Source organism: Sorex fumeus, unplaced genomic scaffold (assembly GCF_029834395.1).
Source record: "Sorex fumeus unplaced genomic scaffold, SorFum_2.1 ptg000039l, whole genome shotgun sequence".
Lineage (NCBI taxonomy): Eukaryota > Metazoa > Chordata > Mammalia > Eulipotyphla > Soricidae > Sorex > Sorex fumeus.
In genome coordinates this window covers 26,780,386-26,802,064 of record NW_026606096.1, presented here as the reverse complement: position 1 = coordinate 26,802,064, position 21,679 = coordinate 26,780,386, and the positions used below count along the sequence as shown (strand labels likewise).

Sequence of the window (21,679 nt, the reverse complement as noted above, 5' to 3'; positions counted from 1 at the left end):
GCTTCATACAAGACAAGCTCTTTGACCCTATACTATCTCTCCAGCTCCTTAATCTTATTTTGTAGGGACCGCACCCAGTGATTCTGAAGGCTTCCCTCCAGTGCCTGGGACTAAACTCAGAGCCTCACCATGATTTGAGCCAGATTCCTCTGCCCTGATCACCTTTTTTTTTTCTTTTTGGGTTACATCCGGCAATGCACAGGGGTTACTCCTGGCTCTGCACTCAGGAATTACTCCTGGCAGTGCTCAGGGGACCACATGGGATGCTGGGAATCAAACCCGGGTTGGCCGCGTGCAAGGCAAACGCCCTACCCGCTGTGCTATCGCTCCAGCCCCTGCCCTGATCACCTTTGTGACCTTCACTCCTCACTCACTAAAATAGTCATAATGTGCTCGCATTTTCCCTCTCCCTCCCTCTTGGTGCTTTGCTGGTCACAGAGGAAAGATGGCAGAACTTTCTCAATGATGAGTCAACGAATCTGGCGTGAAGAATCTCCTTGCACCATGGGTCTCCAGCCCAGTGATTCAGAGTCCTAACCTCATTCATTTGAATGACAGAGTCCTTCTGCCTCTCCTCTTGGGCACTTCCTATGTGATAGGGTTGTTGTCATTGAGAATTTCCTCCCTGTGGATGGCGCACACAGTCATGACATCCAGGCCAGATTGTGGGTGGTGGTTGCGTTCTGGGGTTGGGGCGGCCGTCAGAGAATCCTTCCTAAAGTGGCCGGTGCTTGTGCTGAAATCTTTTTGCTGTGCTGGCCATTGAGTCAGGAGAGGAACCTGAGCGCATCCAGGGCCCCTTTTCTGAGGTCTTAAGGACTCACTGGAACTAAGCCGGGAAGGAGATAGGCGGGACCAGAGGCGTCTTGGCAGAACCAGGGGCACTCTGCCCAGAGATCTGAGCTTCTCAAAGGGAGTGCTCTTAGCAGTTGCAGGAGACAGAGGTCCTTGTGGCAGACCCTCCCATGCAGTGGGGGCTGTTGGGGCATTAACTGGCAGTAGGACTTCTCTCAGTGTGTCCCCCTAGTAATCCATGTGACAGCCCTAGATGGTTTTTTTTCATTTCCAATTGAAACTTCATTCTATAACAGGGGGTAGGTTGGGAGCCTCTGCTGAAAATGAATGGTGGACGTGTGTGTGTGTGTGTGTGTGTGAGAGAGAGAGAGAGAGAGAGAGAGGCTGGAGCAATAGCACAGCAGGTAGGGCGTTTGCCTTGCATGCGGCTGACCCGGGTTCAATTCCCAGCATCCCATATGGTCCCCTGAGCATCACCAGGTGTGACCCAAAAAGGAAAAAAAAAGAGAGAGAGAGAGAGAGGGAGAGGGGGAGAGAGAGAGAAGGGAGAAAGGAGGTGCACTAAAATGAGAAAGGCAGAAACAAGATTAAAACATGACTTTGTAGTGGGATTGGTATTGGAATGTTGAATGTTTGTAACCAATGATGATCACAAGCAACGTTGTAACCCACAGTGTTTATATAAAGTATAGGGGGAAATCGGTGGCCAGTTCAGCAGGGTCCAAGAAGCAGCATCACTTCCTGGTGCCCTTGTGATGAACCAATGGCTCACAATTGGGCCAGGAATTGCTGGAGACAGTCCTGGGACCCATAAGCAATGCCTGAGAGGCCCCTCTGTCCTCCCCCAGAAGAAAATGATCTGTGACCCATTCTAAGGAGCTTGCTTTCTAGAAGAAGGTTCCGGGATCAGGTGCAGGCTGATTTTAGAGCAGTGGTTTTCCCTGCCAGCCCACCGAGAGTGGGAGTTGGCGGGCGCAGAAAGGTTAAGAACAGTGATCTACCTACCACAGTGGTTATTAACTGTCAGTCCCAGGACAGGGCCCCAACGACCAAAGATTGAAAACCACTCATCAAGGTCAGAGATAGTAGAGGGGTAGGGTGCTTGCCTTGCACGTGGCCGACCCTGATTCAGTCCTTCGCATTGCATAGGGTCCCCTGAGCTCTGCCAGGTGTGACCCAAAGAACAAAAGGTGGGGGGAGGAAGAAAATTACTGCTCTAATGGCCTCTGGATTGAGCCTGGGCAGTAAATTTCTAATCTTTGTCTAGCAGGATCCCACCCAGCCCAAACTGAGTTGACAATAAACCCAGGGACTGGCGAGATAGTGTATGAGATTAGGTACGTGCCTGATGTGTGACCTCCCAGGTTTGATCCCTGGGAGTTCATGTTGCCCTGAGCCCAGCTGGGGTGCCCTGAGGACCTGCCTCGGACTCACTGGACTGCTGGGCTGGTTGGCTGAGAACTTCCGGGAGAGGTCCCTGGCTGCCTCAGTACTGGTTGGGAAGTCCAATAAATAAATAAACCTAACTTGGGGGCCACTAGTACCCTGTTCTAATACTGCCTATATGCTCCTCCCAGGTATATGCTGAGCAAACCGACTGATGGTAGTTCTAACCCTATTGCCTGTTCAGGCAGAGGAGCGGCGTCTGGAGCTGGTAGTGGCCTGCTCTTGTGGCCACTCCAGCTGGTCTCTATTTTTTTCCTTTTTGGGTCACACCTGGCGATGCATAGGGGCTACTCCTGGCTCTGCGCTCAGGAATTACCCCTGGCGGTGCTCAGGGGACCATATGGGATGCTGGGAATTGAACCCGGGTCGGCCGCGTGCAAGGCAAATGCCCTCTAAGCTGTGCTATTGCTCCAGCCCCCTCCAGCTGGTCTCTTATGGCCTCAATTCAAGCAAACTCCATCGCAGAAAGGAACTGCGTGGTTATGCCACGAGGTAGGACAGTCACCTGCCCAGGGCCACCAGGGGGAGGATGCAGTACCCATTGACATACCTACATATGGGTAACGCATCGTTTATAAACTCTTGTGTTCATTTGCCCAGATGTGTTGAAAACAAGGCTGAACTTTCCCGTCCTCGATGACTGTAGGTTTGTACCTTGGACCATATTAATGGAGGCATTTCGAATCCAGCTCTCTTGTGTAATATTGATTCCAAAGAGGCATTCCAGGCCTGAGAGAAGGCGCAGGGGACTGAGCACATACTTGGTGGGCAGGAACCCAGGGTTCAATCCCTGACATTGCATGTTCCCCTGGACCCCTGAGCACTGCTGGGAGTGACTCTTGAGCATCCTCTGGTGTGGCGCAAAAACCAAAGAGGAGGCATTTCAAATTCTGGGTAAAAGATCAGGATTAGGGGACAGGAGCGATAGCACAGCAGGTAGGGCATTTGCCTTATATGCAGCTGACCTGGGTTCGATTCCCAGCATCCTATATGGTCCCCTGAGAACCGCCAGGAGTAATTCCTGAGTGCAGAGCCAGAGTAACCCCTGTGCATCGCCGGATGTGACCCAAAATGCAAAAAAAAGAAAAAAAAAAAAGAAAAAAAAGATTAGGAACAAATATAATCCCTGTTTTTCTAACCGCCCCTCTCCTCATCATCACCACGTCAGTCACATTGAATTGAATTAAATCCTAGGAGCTGTTTCTTGCCTCCCAGCTTTCGGGCCAGCTCTGCCCCCCTGGCTAGAATGCACCCCGTTTCTCCCTGCATGACTGTTCTTCCTGTGGGTTCCCACATCATCTTATTCCCTTCCAAGGGAAAGCAGTTACCTCTCTGGGTTGCAGTGACCTACACCGGCACCACCTCCCAGTCTAAACTCGACCTTCACTTGGGCTGAGAGTTGGTCCATTCTTCGGATACCTCGGTATTGCAATTGGGAGAGGTGGGACCTGAGACAGATGTCAGGTTCCCAAATGGCAGTCTGGAGAAGAACGTCCCTGCTGCCTTCTCTCTGGGTCACCTCAGAAACTGCCTAGGGAAACTAGGACTGATGAGATTCTGAGATGAACCCCTGCAAGGTACAGACCTCACGTCTCACCAGATGGTCCTCAGACCTCACCTGGCTTCCATTTGTTATGCCCTGGGTGGAACCAGGAGGGAGGGGGAATGGGGAGCAGATAGTGAGCACATGCGTGCAAATGCTGGCTTTTCCCCCACTGCCAAGTTGGTTTATACATAGTTTTCCCAGAATGTCACCCCCACCCCCACCCAGTCCGTTGGCGCTATAGGTGATCATCTTTGACCTTCTCAGCGTTGAGTGTGGCCTTTGTTTTGGGGTGGAGCAGCCGTGCTCTGGGCCTGAAATTCTTCATCTCAGTGGTTTTCCAGGTGTCCTCAGATGAGTCATGCCCAATTGCCTTGTCTGGGCTTTTCTAGGGTCTATTGATTTCCCCGGATACGCTATACCCTCCCCTCCACTCCTCTCCCTCTTCCCCTGGGAAATCACTGCTCTGCAGAGCTGAGTGCATGGAAAGAATGTGATGAATATTCAATGTAATCAAATATGCAAATCCATGCTTTTATTATTAGGACAAAAATGTGGGCAGTAATGTTGTGGGGACGTGCTTGTCTTGCATTAAGTGGACTCCATTCCCAGCACCCCGTATAGTTCCCTCCCCCCAGTTCCGCCAACAGTGATCCCTGAGCCCAGAGCCAGGAGTAAGCCCTGAACACCGCTGAGTGTGGCACAACCTCCCCCCCAAAAAATTTGTGTTTTTCATGCTAGGGGAAAAAGGAGCTCAGATAGAGAAGGGAGCACCAAATAAAGGGTGTTGGGAGGATCCTCCCAGGATGGGAGAAGCATGCTGAAAGTAGACTGTAGACCAAACATGATTGCCACCCATTGCCTCTTTTGCAAACCACAGCACCCAATAGGAGAGAGAGAACAAAAGGGAATGCCCTGCCACAGAGGCAGGGTGGGATGGGGGGGATGGGGGTGGGAGGGATACTGGGATCCTTGGTGGTGGGAAATGGGCACTGGTGGAGGGATGGATGGGTATTTGATCATTGTATAATTGAAACCCAAGCACAAAAATTTGTAAGTCTATAACTGTACCTCATGGTGTCTCACTAATAAAAATTTTTAAAAAATTTATGGGGCTGGAGTGATAGCACAGTGGGTAGAGCGTTTGCCTTGCACGTAGCCGACCCGGGTTCGATTCCCAGCATCCCATATGGTCCCCTGAGCACCGCCAGGAGTGATTCCTGAATGCAAATCCAGGAGTAACCCCTGTGCATCACTGGGTTTGACCCAAAAAGCCAAAAAAAAAGAAAACCTTATCTTTAAGACAGGAAAAAAAAATTTGTGTTCTTTCTGAAAGGAATCACTTTCATGGACTAGAGGGCAGTCTGTTTCTCCTTTCATTGCTGTGGCTCGTGGGTGTAAGATGTCATTCTAAGATATTACTTGTAATATCCGAGAGCCCGGCAAGCTACTGAGAGTATTCGATATGCCAGACACAGTAACAACAAAGTCTCCAATGGAGACGTTACTGGGCCCGCTCGAGCAAATCGACGATCAACGGGAGGGCCTTTACCTTTTTACCTTTACTTGTAATATAATGGTAGAATCATTTATGTATGGTTACTTGCTAACCACTTTAATGTTCTTAAAACCTTCTAGCATTAATGACTTAGAGGAAACCAAGTTGTACATAAATGTAAAACTCGGCACGTTTCTCCATCTTGAACTGAGAAAGAACTGCATCCTTAGAAAGGCAAAGAAATTTCTATGCATGCCCTAAATCCAATAAATACACTCCCTGAGTTTTCTTTGAAGGCCTTTTCATTTAAAAAAAAAAACAACCCAAAACCGAAAACCCCTTTGCCTTTCAGGAACAGTTTTCTTTCCTGGGTGGGTCCCAAAGGGGCAGAGAGGCTTGTAGAACTGGGCTGTTTTGCAGTTAAAGAAATCTGCATTTGTGTGTCTGCCCCTCACCCCCGACTGCTTGAATGAATGAATATCTAAGAAAAGACATCTCCTCTCCCATCGCCCCGCCCCCAGAGGAAGTCTGTGCTCTGATGCTCACCCCAAGAATCTAAATTTGAACTTTTCCTAGTGAGAAGACGTCTGCCTAGTTTTCTTCCTAGAATCTGTTCCCCACCCTCCGCCTGTCCTTTTGCTGCACTCGCTGCTTTGCACCCCTCGCCGAGCCCGCGTGGCCGCGGTCAGCCCCCGGGGGAAGCATGCACCGTCCCTGCACATCGTGGCCAGGGCTTTGAGCTGCCCAGCACGCGAGCCGGGGAACAGCTGACTGCTGACTCAGAGGGGAGAACCAGCCACCCACGAATCTGCTCGCAGCTCGCTGCTGCATCCCTATCCCAGAATCCCTTGCTGGGTTTGCTGCAGTCTTTTCAACAGCCGCTGAGTGGGGAAAGGAAAAAAAAAAAAAAAGACAGAGAGAGCGAGCTGTCCTGGAAAAGAGAGATTGATTGGCTTGAATGCCGAGAGGGGTCTCCCACTTGTTAATGACCCAGAAACATTGCCGCCGACTTTGCTGCGTCTCCCTCCTTTCCTCCATTTGTCTCTTTCTCTCTTCTGGCTCATCACTGCCTAGAGCGGAAGATAATGCTGGGCTTCTGATGATGGCTGCGCTGCATGGTAGGGAATTTGAACCAGTCTCTTTTGCATGGTGCTCCCCAACTTGAGATTTTTTTTCCCCCTAGTAGAAATGTGCATTGTTCTTGTGGGACTGCCGGGGAGCTGCCGCGACAGGTCGGGGAAGGTTTTAATTCATTGCCTTGTGGATTAGTGTGTCTGCAGAAATAAATGGGCTGGTGCTAACTGTTCGGGTTGCTTAATACGCCAGGTGGATGGATAACATCTCTCCTTTCTGCCTCTTTTCTTTTCTCCCTCTTTCAATCGTGGTGATGCTGCATGTTGTCTAACTAGAGGAGAGAGGCGGACCCACTCTTTGCCTAAACAAAGGGACCAAATTAACCAGAACGGAAAGTGAACGCTATTCAAGTTACTAATGTGATCTGCCTAGATTTTAAATTTTTTACTAGTCTATTTCAATGTGTCTTTTGACTCATTTTAATCAGAAGAAGCCCTCCCTCCCCGTGCTGTGAAATAGAAGTATTCCACCCCTCCTCCCCTTGGTGTTGGGTTTAAAGATCGGGATGAAATATTTTATTTTCAGGATTTCTTCCTAGACACCCCACGGTGCAGAAGAATACAGGCTCTGACCCTTCCCCCACCCGTTCGTCTGTTAGAATACCCTGATTTTAGTGTGGCGATTCCCAGTTACCATTCATTCATAATGCATGACTCGACCCTTTGAATTTTTGAAAGCCATTGATGATCGGTGGATATGTTGGGGCTGATTTGGGTTTTTCCTAGTTCCTTGCCCCCTGGAAAGTAGTCAAATTGGGTGGAGCTCTGTGGTAGCATTACACAGAAAGAAGGGGTGAAAAACACCCTTGGTGGACAGTGGCTTTGCTTCCTGAGACAGCCCATCTTCCTTTTGCATTCGAAGGCTTTTCGTACAAGAATGCCACACCCTGTGGCTGTTCTTTATTTTGGGGGCCCAGAAGCACAAGTAAGAAGGAAATTTATTTTCAGCTGAAAACTCGATCGTGATCAATGGTCCAGTGATCTGTTCTAGCTTAAGAACAGATTTCACTGTCAGAGCTTTTAGGGAACAGCTCTCAATTCAGAATGAGACATTCTAAAATTTATTAGTCTATTTCTTTGGTTTTGATCGTGTTATGGCAGCTTTATTTCTAAAAAAAAAAAAAAAAACTGAAAAGTTTTTATTTTTTAAGATGTAAGAAAATTCACTTGTTTGCCCAAAATCTTAAGTGGACTTCTTAAGCATTAGGATTCAGTCCCTCCCCGGCAGGAACCTGTTTTCCGGTGCCTTTCACTGTTTTGGGAGATGCTCCAGAAGCATCTTGCCCAGCCGGCTGCGGCGTTAAATGCTTCCGCCCCTCCTGAGCCGGTGCACAATGAGAAGTTTCCTGTGAGCCGCTACTGCTGAGGAAGCAGATCCCCTGCACTGGGGGAGCTCGGGCCCTACTTCAGCCTCCTGGAATGATGGAGTGATTTGCATGGAAAAGCTTGAAGCAGAGCACAAAGTGGGACCTGCCCCTGGATGAAAGGCTTTTTTGAAAGAGGAGGACATGTGACACATAGCTAATAATAAAAGCTGCAAACATTTTTCAGCAGTTATTGTGCTCCCAGGATGGCACTTATGTCCAGTAAGTAAAACTAACTGGATTTTTTTTTTTGGCCTGCAAAAATAAAGTTAAAAAAAAAAAACACCTCTTTCTTTGTCTTATTAAGAAATGAAAATGTCCTCTTCCATTTGGGTATCTGCAGGCAGTGGTTTTTCCAAACTTCCTTACAACTTACTTTTGTCTTGTAATTAAGAAGGAAAAAAATAAAATAAAATGAAGGAGCAAGCCATTTGTCACAATCAAGTAAGCTTATGATTATTATTTTTTTTAATTTTCTTTTCCCTTTTTTTTGGACCACACCCAGCTGTGCTCAGATCTTATTCCTGGCTCAGTGCTCAGGGATTATTCTTGGTGGGGCGAGGATGCTGGGGATTGAACGTGGGTTAGCCAAGTACAATTCAACTGCCTTCCCTTCTGTCCTATATGTCTGGCCCAGTAAGCTTAATTCTTAGACTCAATTGTGCCTGCTTTTCATTCTGTAAGATAATGAAGGCTCTCACCAAATATTTGTGTGTTTTATTAAACTGTGTAAAAGAGAATTACTTTCAAGCTTTAAAGCATTTACTGCCAAACTATTTACAATTGTAGAATTTTTTTCTTTTTTAAAAAAATGTGCTTGAATGACATCTAATTCTTATAAAACGTTCTGATTTGGTTTTTGGGCCACACCCAGCTCTGCTGAGGACTTACTCATGGTTCTGAGCTCAAGGATCCCTCCAGGTAGAGCTCAGGGGACTATATGGGGTGCCAAGGATTGAACCCCAGTACAAGGCAGGCACCCTGCATGCTCTACTATCTTTCCAGCCCCCAACATTGTGGTTTTTGAAAAGTAAACATTTGGAGATTTTAAAGATTTTATTTTATATTAGGGGGCATTGGGCCATGCCCAGTGGTGCTGGGGCGCCTCAGGTCTGCACCCAGAGATGTTTGGGGGACCATGTGGTGCCAGAATGGAATCAGGGTCATTTGCAAGTGCAAGGTAAGCACCTCAATCCCTGTACTATCTTTCTAGCCCTGGAATGTCCTTGCTTTAATTGTGGGAGCCATACCAAAAATATTGGGGAGCTGTCCAAACAGTCAAACCCAGTGCCTCACGCATGAGGAACATGTGCTCTAACACTCAAGTTACCTCTCTGACCCACCTGTAAGAGCATTAAAAAAAATCCTTAATATGGGACAGATAGTACAACAGGTAAGGGTCTTGCCTTGTTCATGGCCAACTGGATTTGATTCCCAGCATCTAAATGGTCCTCCAAGCTTGCCAGGAGTGATCCCTGAGTGCAGAGCCAGGAGTAAACCCTGGCCACCCCTGTATGTGGCCCCAGAATGAAAAAAAAAATTCTGATACCATCTGTGCCCCTTTGTATTTTATAGTAGTTTTGCTCTGGGAGCAGAATGGGCTCTATCAGACCAGAGTGATGCACTGGAGTGATAGTATAGCTGCACATGGCTGACCCGGGTTCGATCCCTGGCATCATGGTCCCCCAAGCACTGCCAGGAGTAATTCCTGAATGTAGAGCCCAGAGTAACCCCTGAGCATTGATGGGTGTGGCCCAATAACCAAAAAAAAAAAAAAAAAGAATGGGCTCTATCATGGGCTTGGCTTATTGGCTGCACATCTCTGAATGGAGCGGGCCAGGTTTCCTTCTAACATTTGGAGGTTGAAATTTGACCAGATTTGAGGTGGGGAAAGAGGAGAGGAGAATAAAGAGCCCAGTGAATAGAGTCAAATAGCATCACTGAAGGAAACGTTAATGAAAGCTCTTTGCATCATCCTTCCAGCCTCAACTGCTTCAGTCTCTTCTGCATCCAGACCCAGTACCCTCCATCCCTCCCGTTAAACGCTTTTCAATATTCCACTTGAAAACGTATTAATTTAGGTTTTTTAAAGAAGTTATTCCAGTTAGCACCATTAAATGGTGGGGCTGCTCTCACCAAGGCCTGTCTTTGAAATTCTCCTGGGGAATCCTTTCCTCTCCCCTCCTTGCTGCCTCCTCCCACCCCTGCCTCTGCACAAAGTCCTCCCCCCCCCGCCCCCGCACATGTTGTCCTTGAGGAAAGCACGGATGGAGACTTGGTGACATGATGGATGTCCCAGGGGACTCTCACATGACTGTCACTTAGGCTGGCCACTGAACACCCCAGCACACAGACCCAGCCTTCTGCAGCTTACAAACCCCATGCAGGGCCGGAGTGATGGTACAGTGGGTAAGGTGCTTGCTCCACACGCAGCTGGCCTTTGTGCCCATCCCTGGCATCCCGTATGGTTTCTGGAGCCCCACCAGGAGGGATCCCTTTGCATCGCAGAGTGTAACCCAAAAACCATTAGAAAACAAACAAAAAAGAGAACTGAAAGAAACCCCAGGAGGGAGAGGACAGGCGGTGAGCTGCTTTCCTGGCATGCCGCCAACCCTGGTTCAAATCCCCATCACTGCATATGGTCCTGTGACTCTGAGCACAGCCAGGAGTGAACCCTGAGCACTGGGCTACGAGTAAGCCCTGGGCACTGCCTGGTGTGTTCCTCCCCAAAAAACCCGAAGCAGAGCTTAAGAACTCACTTCTGTCTGAGGACACTTTTCTGAGGACTCTCTGGACTCGAACCACCTCCATTCCTCCCATTAAGTGGGCAGAGATGAGGGAAATAAACACTATGAAGACCTGTTGAGGGCTTAGCTTAACATCATCTTCCTTGGCAGCCAGAGCAACAGTACAGTGGGCAAGGAGCTTGCTTTGCATGCGCCTGGCCTGGGTTCGATCCCTGGCATCCCATACAGTTCCGTGAGCTCCACTAGGAGTGATCCCTGAGTGCAGAGCCAGGAGGAAGCCCTGAGCATCGCTGGGTTGGGCCTTTCTTCCCCACCTAACAACAGCAGCAAATGATCTACCTTGGGGACTATGAAGGTGAGAAAGAGGTGGAGTGCCTGCCCCAGCATCACCCATTGAGTGGCCTGGTGACTCTTGCCACAGGCCCTGAGCAGCGACCCCCTCGGGCCCTAGTACTGAACAAATTTAGCTTGGTTGGCTGAGTATTACCTAGCGGGGCCCCTGAAAATAGTCCCATGCCCTCCAGTTAACTTCCTTCTGGCAAACCCCAGCAATCGTGGGAAGCTGTTCAGAAAGGCTCTGAAATGAGAGACTCCTAGGGAGAGTTGGGATCATCAGTTCAGGGGGATGGGCCACGGAGCACCCTCATACACACCCTCACTCCTACACGCACCTACACACCAACCGCCTGCCAAGGCCTCAAATGGACAAATCAGCCCATTGGGGAGAGAGGCTGAGGGAACTGGGAAGTAGGTCACCCTGTTTCACGGTTCTTCGGCGCCCTCTTTTCTTTCTTACCGCCCGAGTCCTGAGTCCCAGGGCGCCGGCCGTTTCAGCGAATGACAGCAGGTTCCTAAGTCTTCACAATCAAGAAGAATTTGTTTCTTTCATGTTGTAACCTGTGCTTTGCATTCCATCTATCCTGACTAGGAAAAGCTGCCCGAGCTATAGACCTTTCTACCATCTCAGGGTTTCCTTTCTGCAAGTATAACAGAAGATCTTTACCATCCTGGGTAGCTGATTTTAACCTGCCTACCGGTGGAAGAAATGCTTTTATTTATTTATTTATTTATTTATTTTTAAGAAATGCTTTTAAATGGCCCTGTATTGATAAATTCAGAGATTTTTTTTTTTTTTGCTTTTTGGGTCACACCTGGCAATGCACAGGGGTTCCTCCTGGCTCTGCACTCAGGAATCACCCCTGGCGGTGCTCAGGGGACCATATGGGATGCTGGGAATCGAACCTGGGTCAGCCGCATGCCAGGCAAATGCCCTACCCGCTGTGCTATTGCTCCAGCCCCAAATTCAGCAATTTGAAGTGGCAATGAAGGAGTAACCCAGAGAAGCCACAGAATAATATAGGGGTGAAGGCATTTTTGCCTTGAACATGCTGTTCCTGCTTCTGTCCCTGACATGGAAGAAGGTTCTCTGAGCTCTGCCAGGAGTCATCCCTGAGCACAGAGTGAGGAGGAAGCCCCCGAGTGTAGCCAGGTCTGATTTGACCCTCCTGTCCCCAAATTTAGCTCACACAGAAATGAGATCTGATGTCTTTTTGCCTGACTCAGAATCAGTTTATTGCTTCTTACCCACAAATCTTTTTTGGGGAATGGGGTGGAGGGGGTTGGTGGCGTTTGGGCCACTCCTAGTGGCGCTTAGGGGCTATTCTTTTTTTTTTTTCTCTTTATTTTTGTTATTTAAATTTTTATTAGTGAGACACCATGAGGTACAGTTGTAGACTTACAAATTTTTTGTGCTTGAGTTTCAATTATACAATGATCAAATACCCATCCTTCCACCAGTGCCCATTTCCTATCACCACGGATCCCAGTATCCCTCCCACGCCCCATCCCCCCATCACACCCTGCCTCTGTGGCAGGGCATTCCCTTTTGTTCTGTCTCTCTTATTGGGTGTTGTGGTTTGCAAAAGAGGCAATGGGTGGCAATCATGTTTGGTCTACAGTCTACTTTCAGCATGCTTCTCCCATCCAGGGAGGATCCTCCCAACACCCTTTACTTGGTGCTTCCTTCTCTATCTGAGCTCCCTTTTCCCCTAGCATGTGTGGCTTAGAGGGCTATTCTTGACTCTGTGCTTGAGTGACCCTTGGCAGTGCTCCAGGGGGTCCATAAGTGATGAATTTGAACTGGGGGCATCAGTGGCTTGCAAGGCCTTAAGGCGTATATTGTGCCTCTAATCCAGCCAAACTAGTTTTCTCCAACTCTTCTCTTGGAAAGTGCTCTCTCCATTCGACTTTATACCCCTGTTTCCCTTCTGCCCTTTCTTACCGTCTCTCAGCACTAAAGCACTGGAATGGTTTTCTGGCCGAATTGGTATGCTTTGTGGGGTGGAAATAATGGTCTCAACCTCCGAGTTGTGACATGTCTCTCCTATGAAGTTCTGTTCCACTTAGTTGTCATTTCCAAGTGGGGAAAGATTGGAGAAAGCGAGCCAGGAAAAATACCGGCGCTGACACGAGGGAAGAAATGCTGAGTAGAACTCTTGTGTGCCCAGCGACTCGGTGTGTAATTGCTGCCTTGTTTTTCCCACAGCCGGCAAGCCATGTGGGTGACACAAGTTGTGTGTTTTTGTTGGCCAGCACCACTACTAATAAATTTGTATCTCAACCTTCAGCTTTTCATTTCTCTGCCTGTTCATTTTCCGTGATGGCTTTCCTGGCATTTGTGAGTGTGTGAAGTGTGTCCCCAAATATTTACCTTCCGGGAGATGACGGATGTTGTTGGGAGAGATTAGTCTGTGGACAAGCAGGTCCTCTGGGAGGTCAAATGAAAATACTTTTATGACCTCTGCCATGGAGCAGCGGGGGGCTGCCCTGTTCTGATACAGCTTGGAGTCCCTCCCAGGTGGGTCTGGGGAGATAACTCCGAAGTCAGGCCAAGGTCCCAAACCAAGGAGCTTGGGTTTGATCGTTGACACCGCATGGTTCCCCAACACTGCCAGGTGTGCCCTGGTGGATCCCCTCAGCACTGTGGGGAAGGCTGGTGGCCCCCATGGCCACATTGCCAGGCCTGAGCATTGAACTATTGGCCCGGTAGATTGATAATCACTGGAAGTGACTCTCAGAACTCTCGAGCACTGTTTGGGAGACTCCCCCTGAAAAATTAATTTGTCACTGTCACTGTCCTCCCGTTGTTCATCAATTTGCTCGAGCGGACCCAGTAACGTCTCCATTGGAGACTTTGTTGTTACTACTGTGTTTGGCATATCGAATACATCATGGGTAGCTTGCCAGGCTCTGCCGTGCGAGCGAGATACTCTCGGTAGCTTGCCGGGCTCTCCAAGAGGGGCGGAGGAATCGAACTCGGGTTGGCCATGTTGGCTGCGTGCAAGGCAAATGCCCTACTGCTGTGCTATTTATTGTTCATACTATGTTTCACAAAACCAGGCATAACTCTCAAGGTGCCAGGACTCTGCAGGAAGTAGTTGAAGATTCTTTATGATATGCTAGTGTTGTTTAGAGAGATTGAAGAAGCAATTGAAGATCCCTCCTGATATGCTAGTGGGATGGGGGCAGGAACAATGTGCAAAATTAAATACATTGCAGGCTTTTGAAGGTGAGCAGAGGGCCGGAGCAATAGTATAGTGGATAGGGCGCTTGCCTTGCACGTGGTACACCTTGGTTCTATCCTCCACATCCTATATGGTCCCCTGAGTACTGCAGGTGTAATTCCTCAGTGCAGAGCCAGGAGTAACCCAAGAGCATTGCCTGGTGTGTCCCCCCGCCAAAAATAAATTTAAAAAGAAGTTCAGGAGAGTAAATAGATCCAGGGCAGCGGACAGCAAGAGCTAAGGGCTTGGTGCCAAGTTTCACTGTTGAATATGATTCTGAAAGTCATGCGCTTCTTCAGGTGGAGAAGGGGAATGCTCTTGCAGAGGTGAGTGCTGTGTGTGGGCCGTGTTGTTTATGGCTGTGGGTTCTCCACAGGAGCCTTCCCGAACCTCCATACGTCTCCAACCGCTGATTCACATCAGCCTCACAAATATTGCAGTTCATGTTGTAAGATGACCCTGCCTCTGCTGCTCTGTCAGGTCCTTTCTGTTGGCCTCTAGCCAAAATGTCTGGGGCTCAATCTTGCATCTAAAAGTCATTCTGGGGCTGGAGCGATAGCACAGTGGCTAGGGAATTTGTCTTGCATTCGGCTGATGCGGGTTTGATTCCCAGCATCCTGTAAGGTCCCCTGAGCACTGCCAGGAATAATTCCTGAGTGCAGAGCCAGGAGTAACCCCTGTGCGTTGCTGGGTGTGACCCAAAAAGAAAAAAAAGAATAAAAAATAAAGTAAATAAAATAAAATAAAATAAAATAAAATAAAATAAAGTATAATAAAATAAAAAGCATCCCAATCCTCTGGAGACAAAGTCTGCTGGTGTGCTTGCACGCGTGTCTCTCCAGAACTTAGTTTTGCAGTTGGAGACATGCCTTTCCCTGCTTTATAATTATGTGTTTCTCTCTGCTGGTTATTTGAGAAGAATCTTGGGCAATTCAGAAACCAAGATGGAGAGAAGAGAGCAGCCAAAAATCCAAATAGGTATTTACTGGTTTTCTAATCAACAAGGCCAGAAGCTGTGGTCGTTTCCAAATATTTTGATTAGAGACTGTCATATATTTTGTGTATATTCCTCATGGCATATGAAGACTGATAGGAAGCTCCCCGCGGGGCTCATTAGCACATTTTGTGCCTCTGTTTTCCTAAGCATATGTTGCCCTTAAGACAATTGTCTTCTTTTTGTGGGTAGCCAGTTCTGTTGAAGGGATGCTCAGTATCCTGGCAGTGTTTAGGGATTGTTGGGGGTTGGAAACCTTTTATATTCATTCTGGGGGTCTTTGAAAGTCCAGATGGCTTCAATAGGTCACTTGTGAAAAACGATCATGTTGTCATGATTTTAAATTAGTGCTAATGAGTAAAGTTAATTTGCCATATAAAGGAACACTGCTAACCAACACTCACCCATGACAATCTCAATCATAAAACGATACCCGTGATGCTGAGAACTATCTGCTCAGGAGATTTTATTTAGTTAGCATGTATCCCCATTTGATTAAAACAAATGTATTTTCCTTCCCCAAAATCTCAAAATTAGGGATTTAAAAAAGTAAAATCCAATATGATGTATTGCTTTTTTTTAATACCCATCACGACTGATGATTTTGATAAGTGAAAAAGATAGGATTGGAGAGGTAGTTCAGTGGGTAGGGCGTGTACTGACTGCACGTGGTCAACCCAGATTCTATCCCTGGCTTGTCCCCAGAACAGAGGCAGGAGTAAGCCCTGAACACTGCCAGGTGTGGTCCCCCCAAAAGTAACACAAACATTTTTTAAAACTCTCCAAAATAAAATTATTACAGAATGATTATAACAGAAAGTTTCCATGTAATTTGTTTTAAATATATGAAACCTTTCCTGATTCCAATTCCAAGGCCATGCCAGTCTTATAAATCTTTCCAATCTGTGTTGTTTGGTTTGTGGGCAAGAATCCTACATACTGTCCTATCTCTCCATCCCCAAATCATTCCAGTCTTAGCAGTCACTGAAGTAAGCACTTGATCTTTTTGATAAGGTACACACATGTGCGCATGCACACACAGACACACACCCAGTGGCGCACTCAGTTTAGTAGATTAGTAGTCTCCAATTTACCAGCTTAGCAGAAAACTTGACATCTGAGCTTCCAGTTCCCTGATGTTACTGTTTGGCCGGAGTGGGTCAAGTATTTAACCCTTGACTTCCTCTTTCTCAGGCAGATCCATCCCTCCCCTCTCAGAAAGTGGAGGTTTGAGGGTCAAGGAAGGCAGAGGGTGGAGCTGGAGAGTACAGAGTAGTAGGGCTTGTCTTGCACACAACTGACCCAGGTTCAATCCCTGGTACCCCATATGTGGGTCCCCAAGCCCCACCAGGAGTGATCCCTGAGCCTGGGACCAGGAATAAACCCTGAGCACAGCCAGGTATGGCCCCAAAACAAACATACAAAAAATGAAAAGAGAAAGAAAAGAAAAGTAAAGAGTATGCCGATATCTTGAGCCTGTGAGACAGGAACTAGGTATAATTCAGTCCCCAAGTATGGCTCTCTGCTCTAGTTCTTTCTTTCTTTCTTTCTTTCTTTCTTTCTTTCTTTCTTTCTTTCTTTCTTCCTTTCTTTCTTTGCTTTTTGGGCCACACCCAGTGATGCTCAGGGGTTATTCCTGGCTCATGAACTCAGGAATTACTCCTGGCGGTGCTCGGGGGGCCATATGGGATGCTGGGAATCGAACCCGGGTCGGACGCCTGCAAGTCAAGCGCCCTATCCACTGTGCTATCACTCCAGCCTCTCTAGTTCTTTCTTTCCCCCCTTTTCCTTCCACTTTGTGATTGTAATTAATGATGGCAGGGAGGTCGCTCACACACGTGCTTGTGGTGGGCTCTGGGCAGAGGTGCTTGTGGGGTCTCCCTCTTGAGGTGGTGCTTGCCTGGGGTTCACAGTGGCGCTCACATGTGCTCTCTGGGGATCGTGCTCTTGCATCTTTAGTCTCAGCATTTGCTGGCGGGTGCACACTTTTCACTGCGGTGCCCACATGTGACTGTGATTTGTTGGAGATGGCGTTGCTCTGTTGGGGTGCTGGGCTCTGAGACAGCAGAGCCTCGAAGAGCATCCTCGAAGTATGTGGGAGGCACTGGGGATCAGACTCATGACCTCACGTTGGCAGGGCAGGTGCTTTTGACACGGAACCATCCTCAGATTCCTCTACTCTAGTTCTTCAGGGCAGCTCTACCCAAGTGTAGGAGAGGGGCCAGAGGGATAGTACAGGACATAAGGTACTTGTCTTGTGTGGACTGACCATGCTCAATCCCTGGCACCAGGGATCCTGAGCACCCTTGGGGTCAGTCTTGTGCACAGAGCCAGGAATAAGCCCTGAGCACCACAAGGTGTGGCCCAAAAACCTTATTTTTTTTCAGTTTTATTTTTATAAAGTTGTTCACAATGATTTATTACATTCAGTATTCCAACAGCAATCCCAGCACCATTACACCTTCCCACCACCATATTTTCCAATTTTCCCAACCACCACCCAAACCTGCCCCAGTAGCAGGCCCTAAATAATTTATTTTGTATTGCTTGTTATGATTAATTCGCTAAAAATGACCCAAAAAATTTCCTTAGAAGAAAATATGAAGATTGTTGTATCTCACCCTGGAGCTAGTAAACCCTTGGATGAGAGATTACTAACATGTTGTTACGTATTAAGTCTTGTGTATTAGTATTTTCTTAATCGAGATTTGTTGCCTTCTACTTTACATCCCATCCAATGTGGTGTGCTCCACGGTGTATCAATGGTGTCGAGTATGAGCTGTCACTCCAGGGATTCTAAAATTTTGTTGGGGTGATACTCCTGGAGTTAAATTTTTAACTGGTTGGTGACTTTGGGGTCTGAGATTTATTTATGAGTCTCCGGATCATGTAATTTGTTTTAAATACATTTGCTTATATGACACTGGAGGCAGTTCATGGGCATGACTGCCAGGCTCCTAGAAGAACAGGGGAATGGGTGGAGGTCGCCCATCCCAACTCCGTGAGAGCTTGGAGATTTTGGTCACAAAACCTGCATACTTGAGTTTTTCAACAGATTCATTCCTGTATGAGGCTCGTCCAAGCCTGTGAAGTCTGGCTATGAGCATGGCGGCGATTGGATTCTGGAAGTTTTCAGTTGCTGGGGCTCTATTGGGGCTGGGTTGGTGGGACTCACCCTCCCCCCTTCAGGGTGCCCGGATATGAGAATTAGTGTAATGTGGGATGTAGAGGCACCTCTGCAGCTTGCTAATCTCTTGAGATTTATTTATGCATCTCTCCCCAAAACCTATTTTTTTTTTTAAAGAAAGTTGTGGAGATCCTGCTTCAGAGCTAAACTGTTGGCTTGAGTGCTGTTTGAACATGATGCTCACGGGGAGTGTGTTTTCACAAGGTTCTGTTCCTTAATTGTGCTCTTTGATGACTCATCTCCAAGGTATCCAGTGGAAAAATAGTGCGTTAGGTAGGGGACTAGACTCAAGTAAGTGGAAACAGCAGACTTCTCTTAACAGTTTTTAAAAAGTGGAGTACTTGACCCCATCCTAACCCAGGCCCTGAGCTCTAATTTGATGCAACCCCTAGAAAAAGTTTTGTCCCTTGGTGGGGTGAAAATAAGTCACTTATAGTTGGAGAGGGGAGTCTTCTTTAGATAGTGTAGAGGTTTTTTTGTTTGTTTGTTTGGTTGGTTGGTTGGTTGGTTTTGTTTTAATTTCTTGGTTTGGGGGCAGTGCTCAGAGGTTACTTAGTATTCGGGAATCACTCCTGGCAATGCCGAGGGAACTGTTAAGGGATGCCAAGGATTGAACCTGGGTTCGCCGCAAGCAAGGGAGTACCCTACTATCACTTCAGCCTCTTTTTTCTCTTTGGGGCGAGGGCAGTTGTAGGGGAAGAGTATTGGAGAGCCGTGGACACCTTCCCTAAAATTTGGGAAATGAGAAAATGAATTTTAGCTCAACCTGGGTTTTATTGGGATTGAAACCCAAAACTCTTTAAAATGGCAAAAGAACTGTGTCTTGTCACTTTTCCTCCCTTAGTCTCTCCTAGGCATTCTACCTTCTGGTTTTGTTTTGTTTGGTTTGTTTTGGTTTGGTTTGGGGCCACAACCAATGGTACTTGGGGACTTTTCCTGGCTCTGTGCTCAGGGGTCACTCCTGCTGGGGCTCTGGGGACCATATGCGGTGGCTGGGATCAAACCAATGTTGGCTGCATTCCAAGGCAAGTGCCTTAACCACTTACTATCTCTCCACCCACTTGTACCTTCTGGTATGAAAATTTAGAAACCTTCGTTCTGAAGAAGACATTGAACTGCATGCTATGTTTTGTTTGTTTGTTTGTTTGTTTCCATGCAAAGTTTTCATTACAGTTTTTAACAAGAGGTTGGAAAGATAGCATGGTGGATAGGGCGGTGCCTTGCACCTGGCAGACCCAGGTTCAATCCCTGGCTCCCTCTATATTCCCAGGGCCCCGCCAGAAGCTCTAAACACCTCTGGATGTGGTCTAACCCCTTCCCCAAGCCCTCTTCAAATAAATAAATGAAAAATTTTAATGATTTCATTCCTGCATCCTAAGTGTTGACATTTGTTGCTTCACTATGGGGAGAAGAGCTGAGAAAAATGTTGTTAGATGATATTGTCACCTTCTGTCATTGTGTCACACTCTGGGTGATATAGCTTATGCCACATCCGGCTGTCTGGCAGGGCCTATGGGGACCACTGTCGTATGTGGGTCCGCTTGTGACTACAATGCCACCAAGTGGCGTGTGGTGTGGTTGGGGTCTAACTGGGATCATCTGTTAAGATTTGGGTTCCTTAGAGACTGGGGAAAGTCAGACATCTTCGGGCAGATTGGGAAGAGGACACATAAGAAGTTTGTTGATAACATGTCTCCCTCCTGCTTGTGGGGAGCCCTGGGTCACTGACTATCCCCCAGGTGGCTATGACCACAGACAGTATCTTCAATCTTTGAGTGAGCTCAGCCTGAGCAGAGGACATTGGGAAGCAGCAGGGTAGTGGTCAGTCAGTTGAAGACTTGAGTTCTGCTTTCTTTCTCTGCAACCCAGATTGATCCCGGCCACCACATATGGTCCACTGAAAGCCACCAGGAATGATCCTTGCACAAAGGCAGGAGTAAGGCCTCATGAGAGTCCTGAGCACATCTGAGTGTAGCCTGAAAACCAAAAGGAAGGAAAGAAAAGACAAGATCAGGAAGTCACCCTTCTAAAGAGACATTTGCATGTAGATGCCATGACCCAAAGCAACCTCCTTTCTGGGCTTCCTTATTAGGAACCCCCATGAAAGTAACCTGTGGACAAAGACTTATTTTGGATGGTAGTTTGTTTGTTTGTTTGTTTTGTTTTGTTTTTGTGCCCCTGTTCTTACATCCTAGCTTCTAAAACTGCAGGTTGTGGTCCCATATGGGGATCTTATGCTTTTCTTCATGATACAGTGTCAGTAATGTAATCTTGTATATTTGTTTTATTTTATATACCTATAGACCTGTGGGTGTATAAAAAACTTTTTGGGGAGGGGGTCATAAAAGTGGTTGTGAGTAGAGAAAGTTTCAGAAGCCCTGTGCTATGTTAACATGAGAATGTTTCCTTGGGGCCAGAGTAGTGGGTAGGGCATTTGCCTTGCACTGAGCCAACCTAAGTTCGATCCTAGGCATCCCATATGGCCCCCATACCTCTCCCCTCCACCACACACACCCAGCACTGCCAGGGGTAATTCCTGAGTGCAGAGGAAAGAGTAACCCCTGAGCATTGCCATGTGTGACCCCAAAAACAGAGAGAGAGAGAGAGAGAGAGAGAGAATGAGAGAGAATATGTTTTCTTGACATTCAGGACAGGATGCTGACTTGAAGACCAAACACATGACTAGGGAAAAAAAGGTATTCAGATTTTTATCATGTTCTTTTTTTTTTCTTTTTTTTCTTTTTTTCAAAATGAAATTACAGGGCTGGAGCGATTGCACAGCGGGTAGGGTGTTTGCCTTGCATGCGGCCAACCCAGGTTTGATTCCCAGCATCCCATATAGTCCTCTGAGTACTGCCAGGAGTAATTCCTGAGTGCATAAGCCAGGAGTAATCCCTGTGCATCACGAGGTGTGAACCCTCCCCCCCAAAAAAAAGAAAAAAGAAAAAAGAAAAAATGAAATTACATTGTATTGGCTTACTACTGAAAATTTTGTGTGCCTAGGGGTTTCATAGAAAAGATGTGAAATCCTAAAGTGGTGGTTAGGCTCCAGAGTCTGTTAACAGAGGATGAGAAATTATGGAGATGTGACTATGTGACAAAGAGAAATGGACTTGGGACCTCAGTTGTTGGACAGTCACTTGTGGGAAAGTGACCTAGATATTAGGACTGTGTCGAGAGAGGCCTGGTGTCACTCCACCTGGTGGCATCTCCAGTGAGTCAGGGTCATTCTCTGGATCAAGTGGGCACTGCCCACATGGCAATTCCCTTTACTAAAGGGGCTTTGATGCTCCACTTTTAAGTAGATGTGAGAGCGGAGAGAGTTTCTCCTATATTCGCTGTTCAGTTGCTGTCACTTCAAAATAATTTTCATGTGACACATTTTAGGGTTTCATAATTGACCTCCCCC

The 21,679-nt window shown here is 47.3% G+C and overlaps 1 protein-coding gene across 12 annotated transcripts in view; it reads left to right on the top strand.

The window, feature by feature from the left end:
* The window catches only part of TRIM2 (tripartite motif containing 2), a 154,212-nt gene that overhangs the window by 88,659 nt on the left and 43,874 nt on the right, over nt 1-21,679 (top strand). For 3 of the 12 annotated variants that reach the window (XM_056119187.1, XM_056119188.1, XM_056119186.1), the window contains exon 1: nt 6,192-6,400. The exons of the other annotated variants lie outside the window; for them this stretch is intronic. In XM_056119187.1, the coding sequence (XP_055975162.1) occupies nt 6,398-6,400 (3 nt within the window). In that variant the 5' untranslated portion in view covers nt 6,192-6,397. Of the gene's footprint in view, nt 1-6,191; nt 6,401-21,679 lie in introns of those variants that run through there. 12 annotated transcript variants of the gene reach the window in all.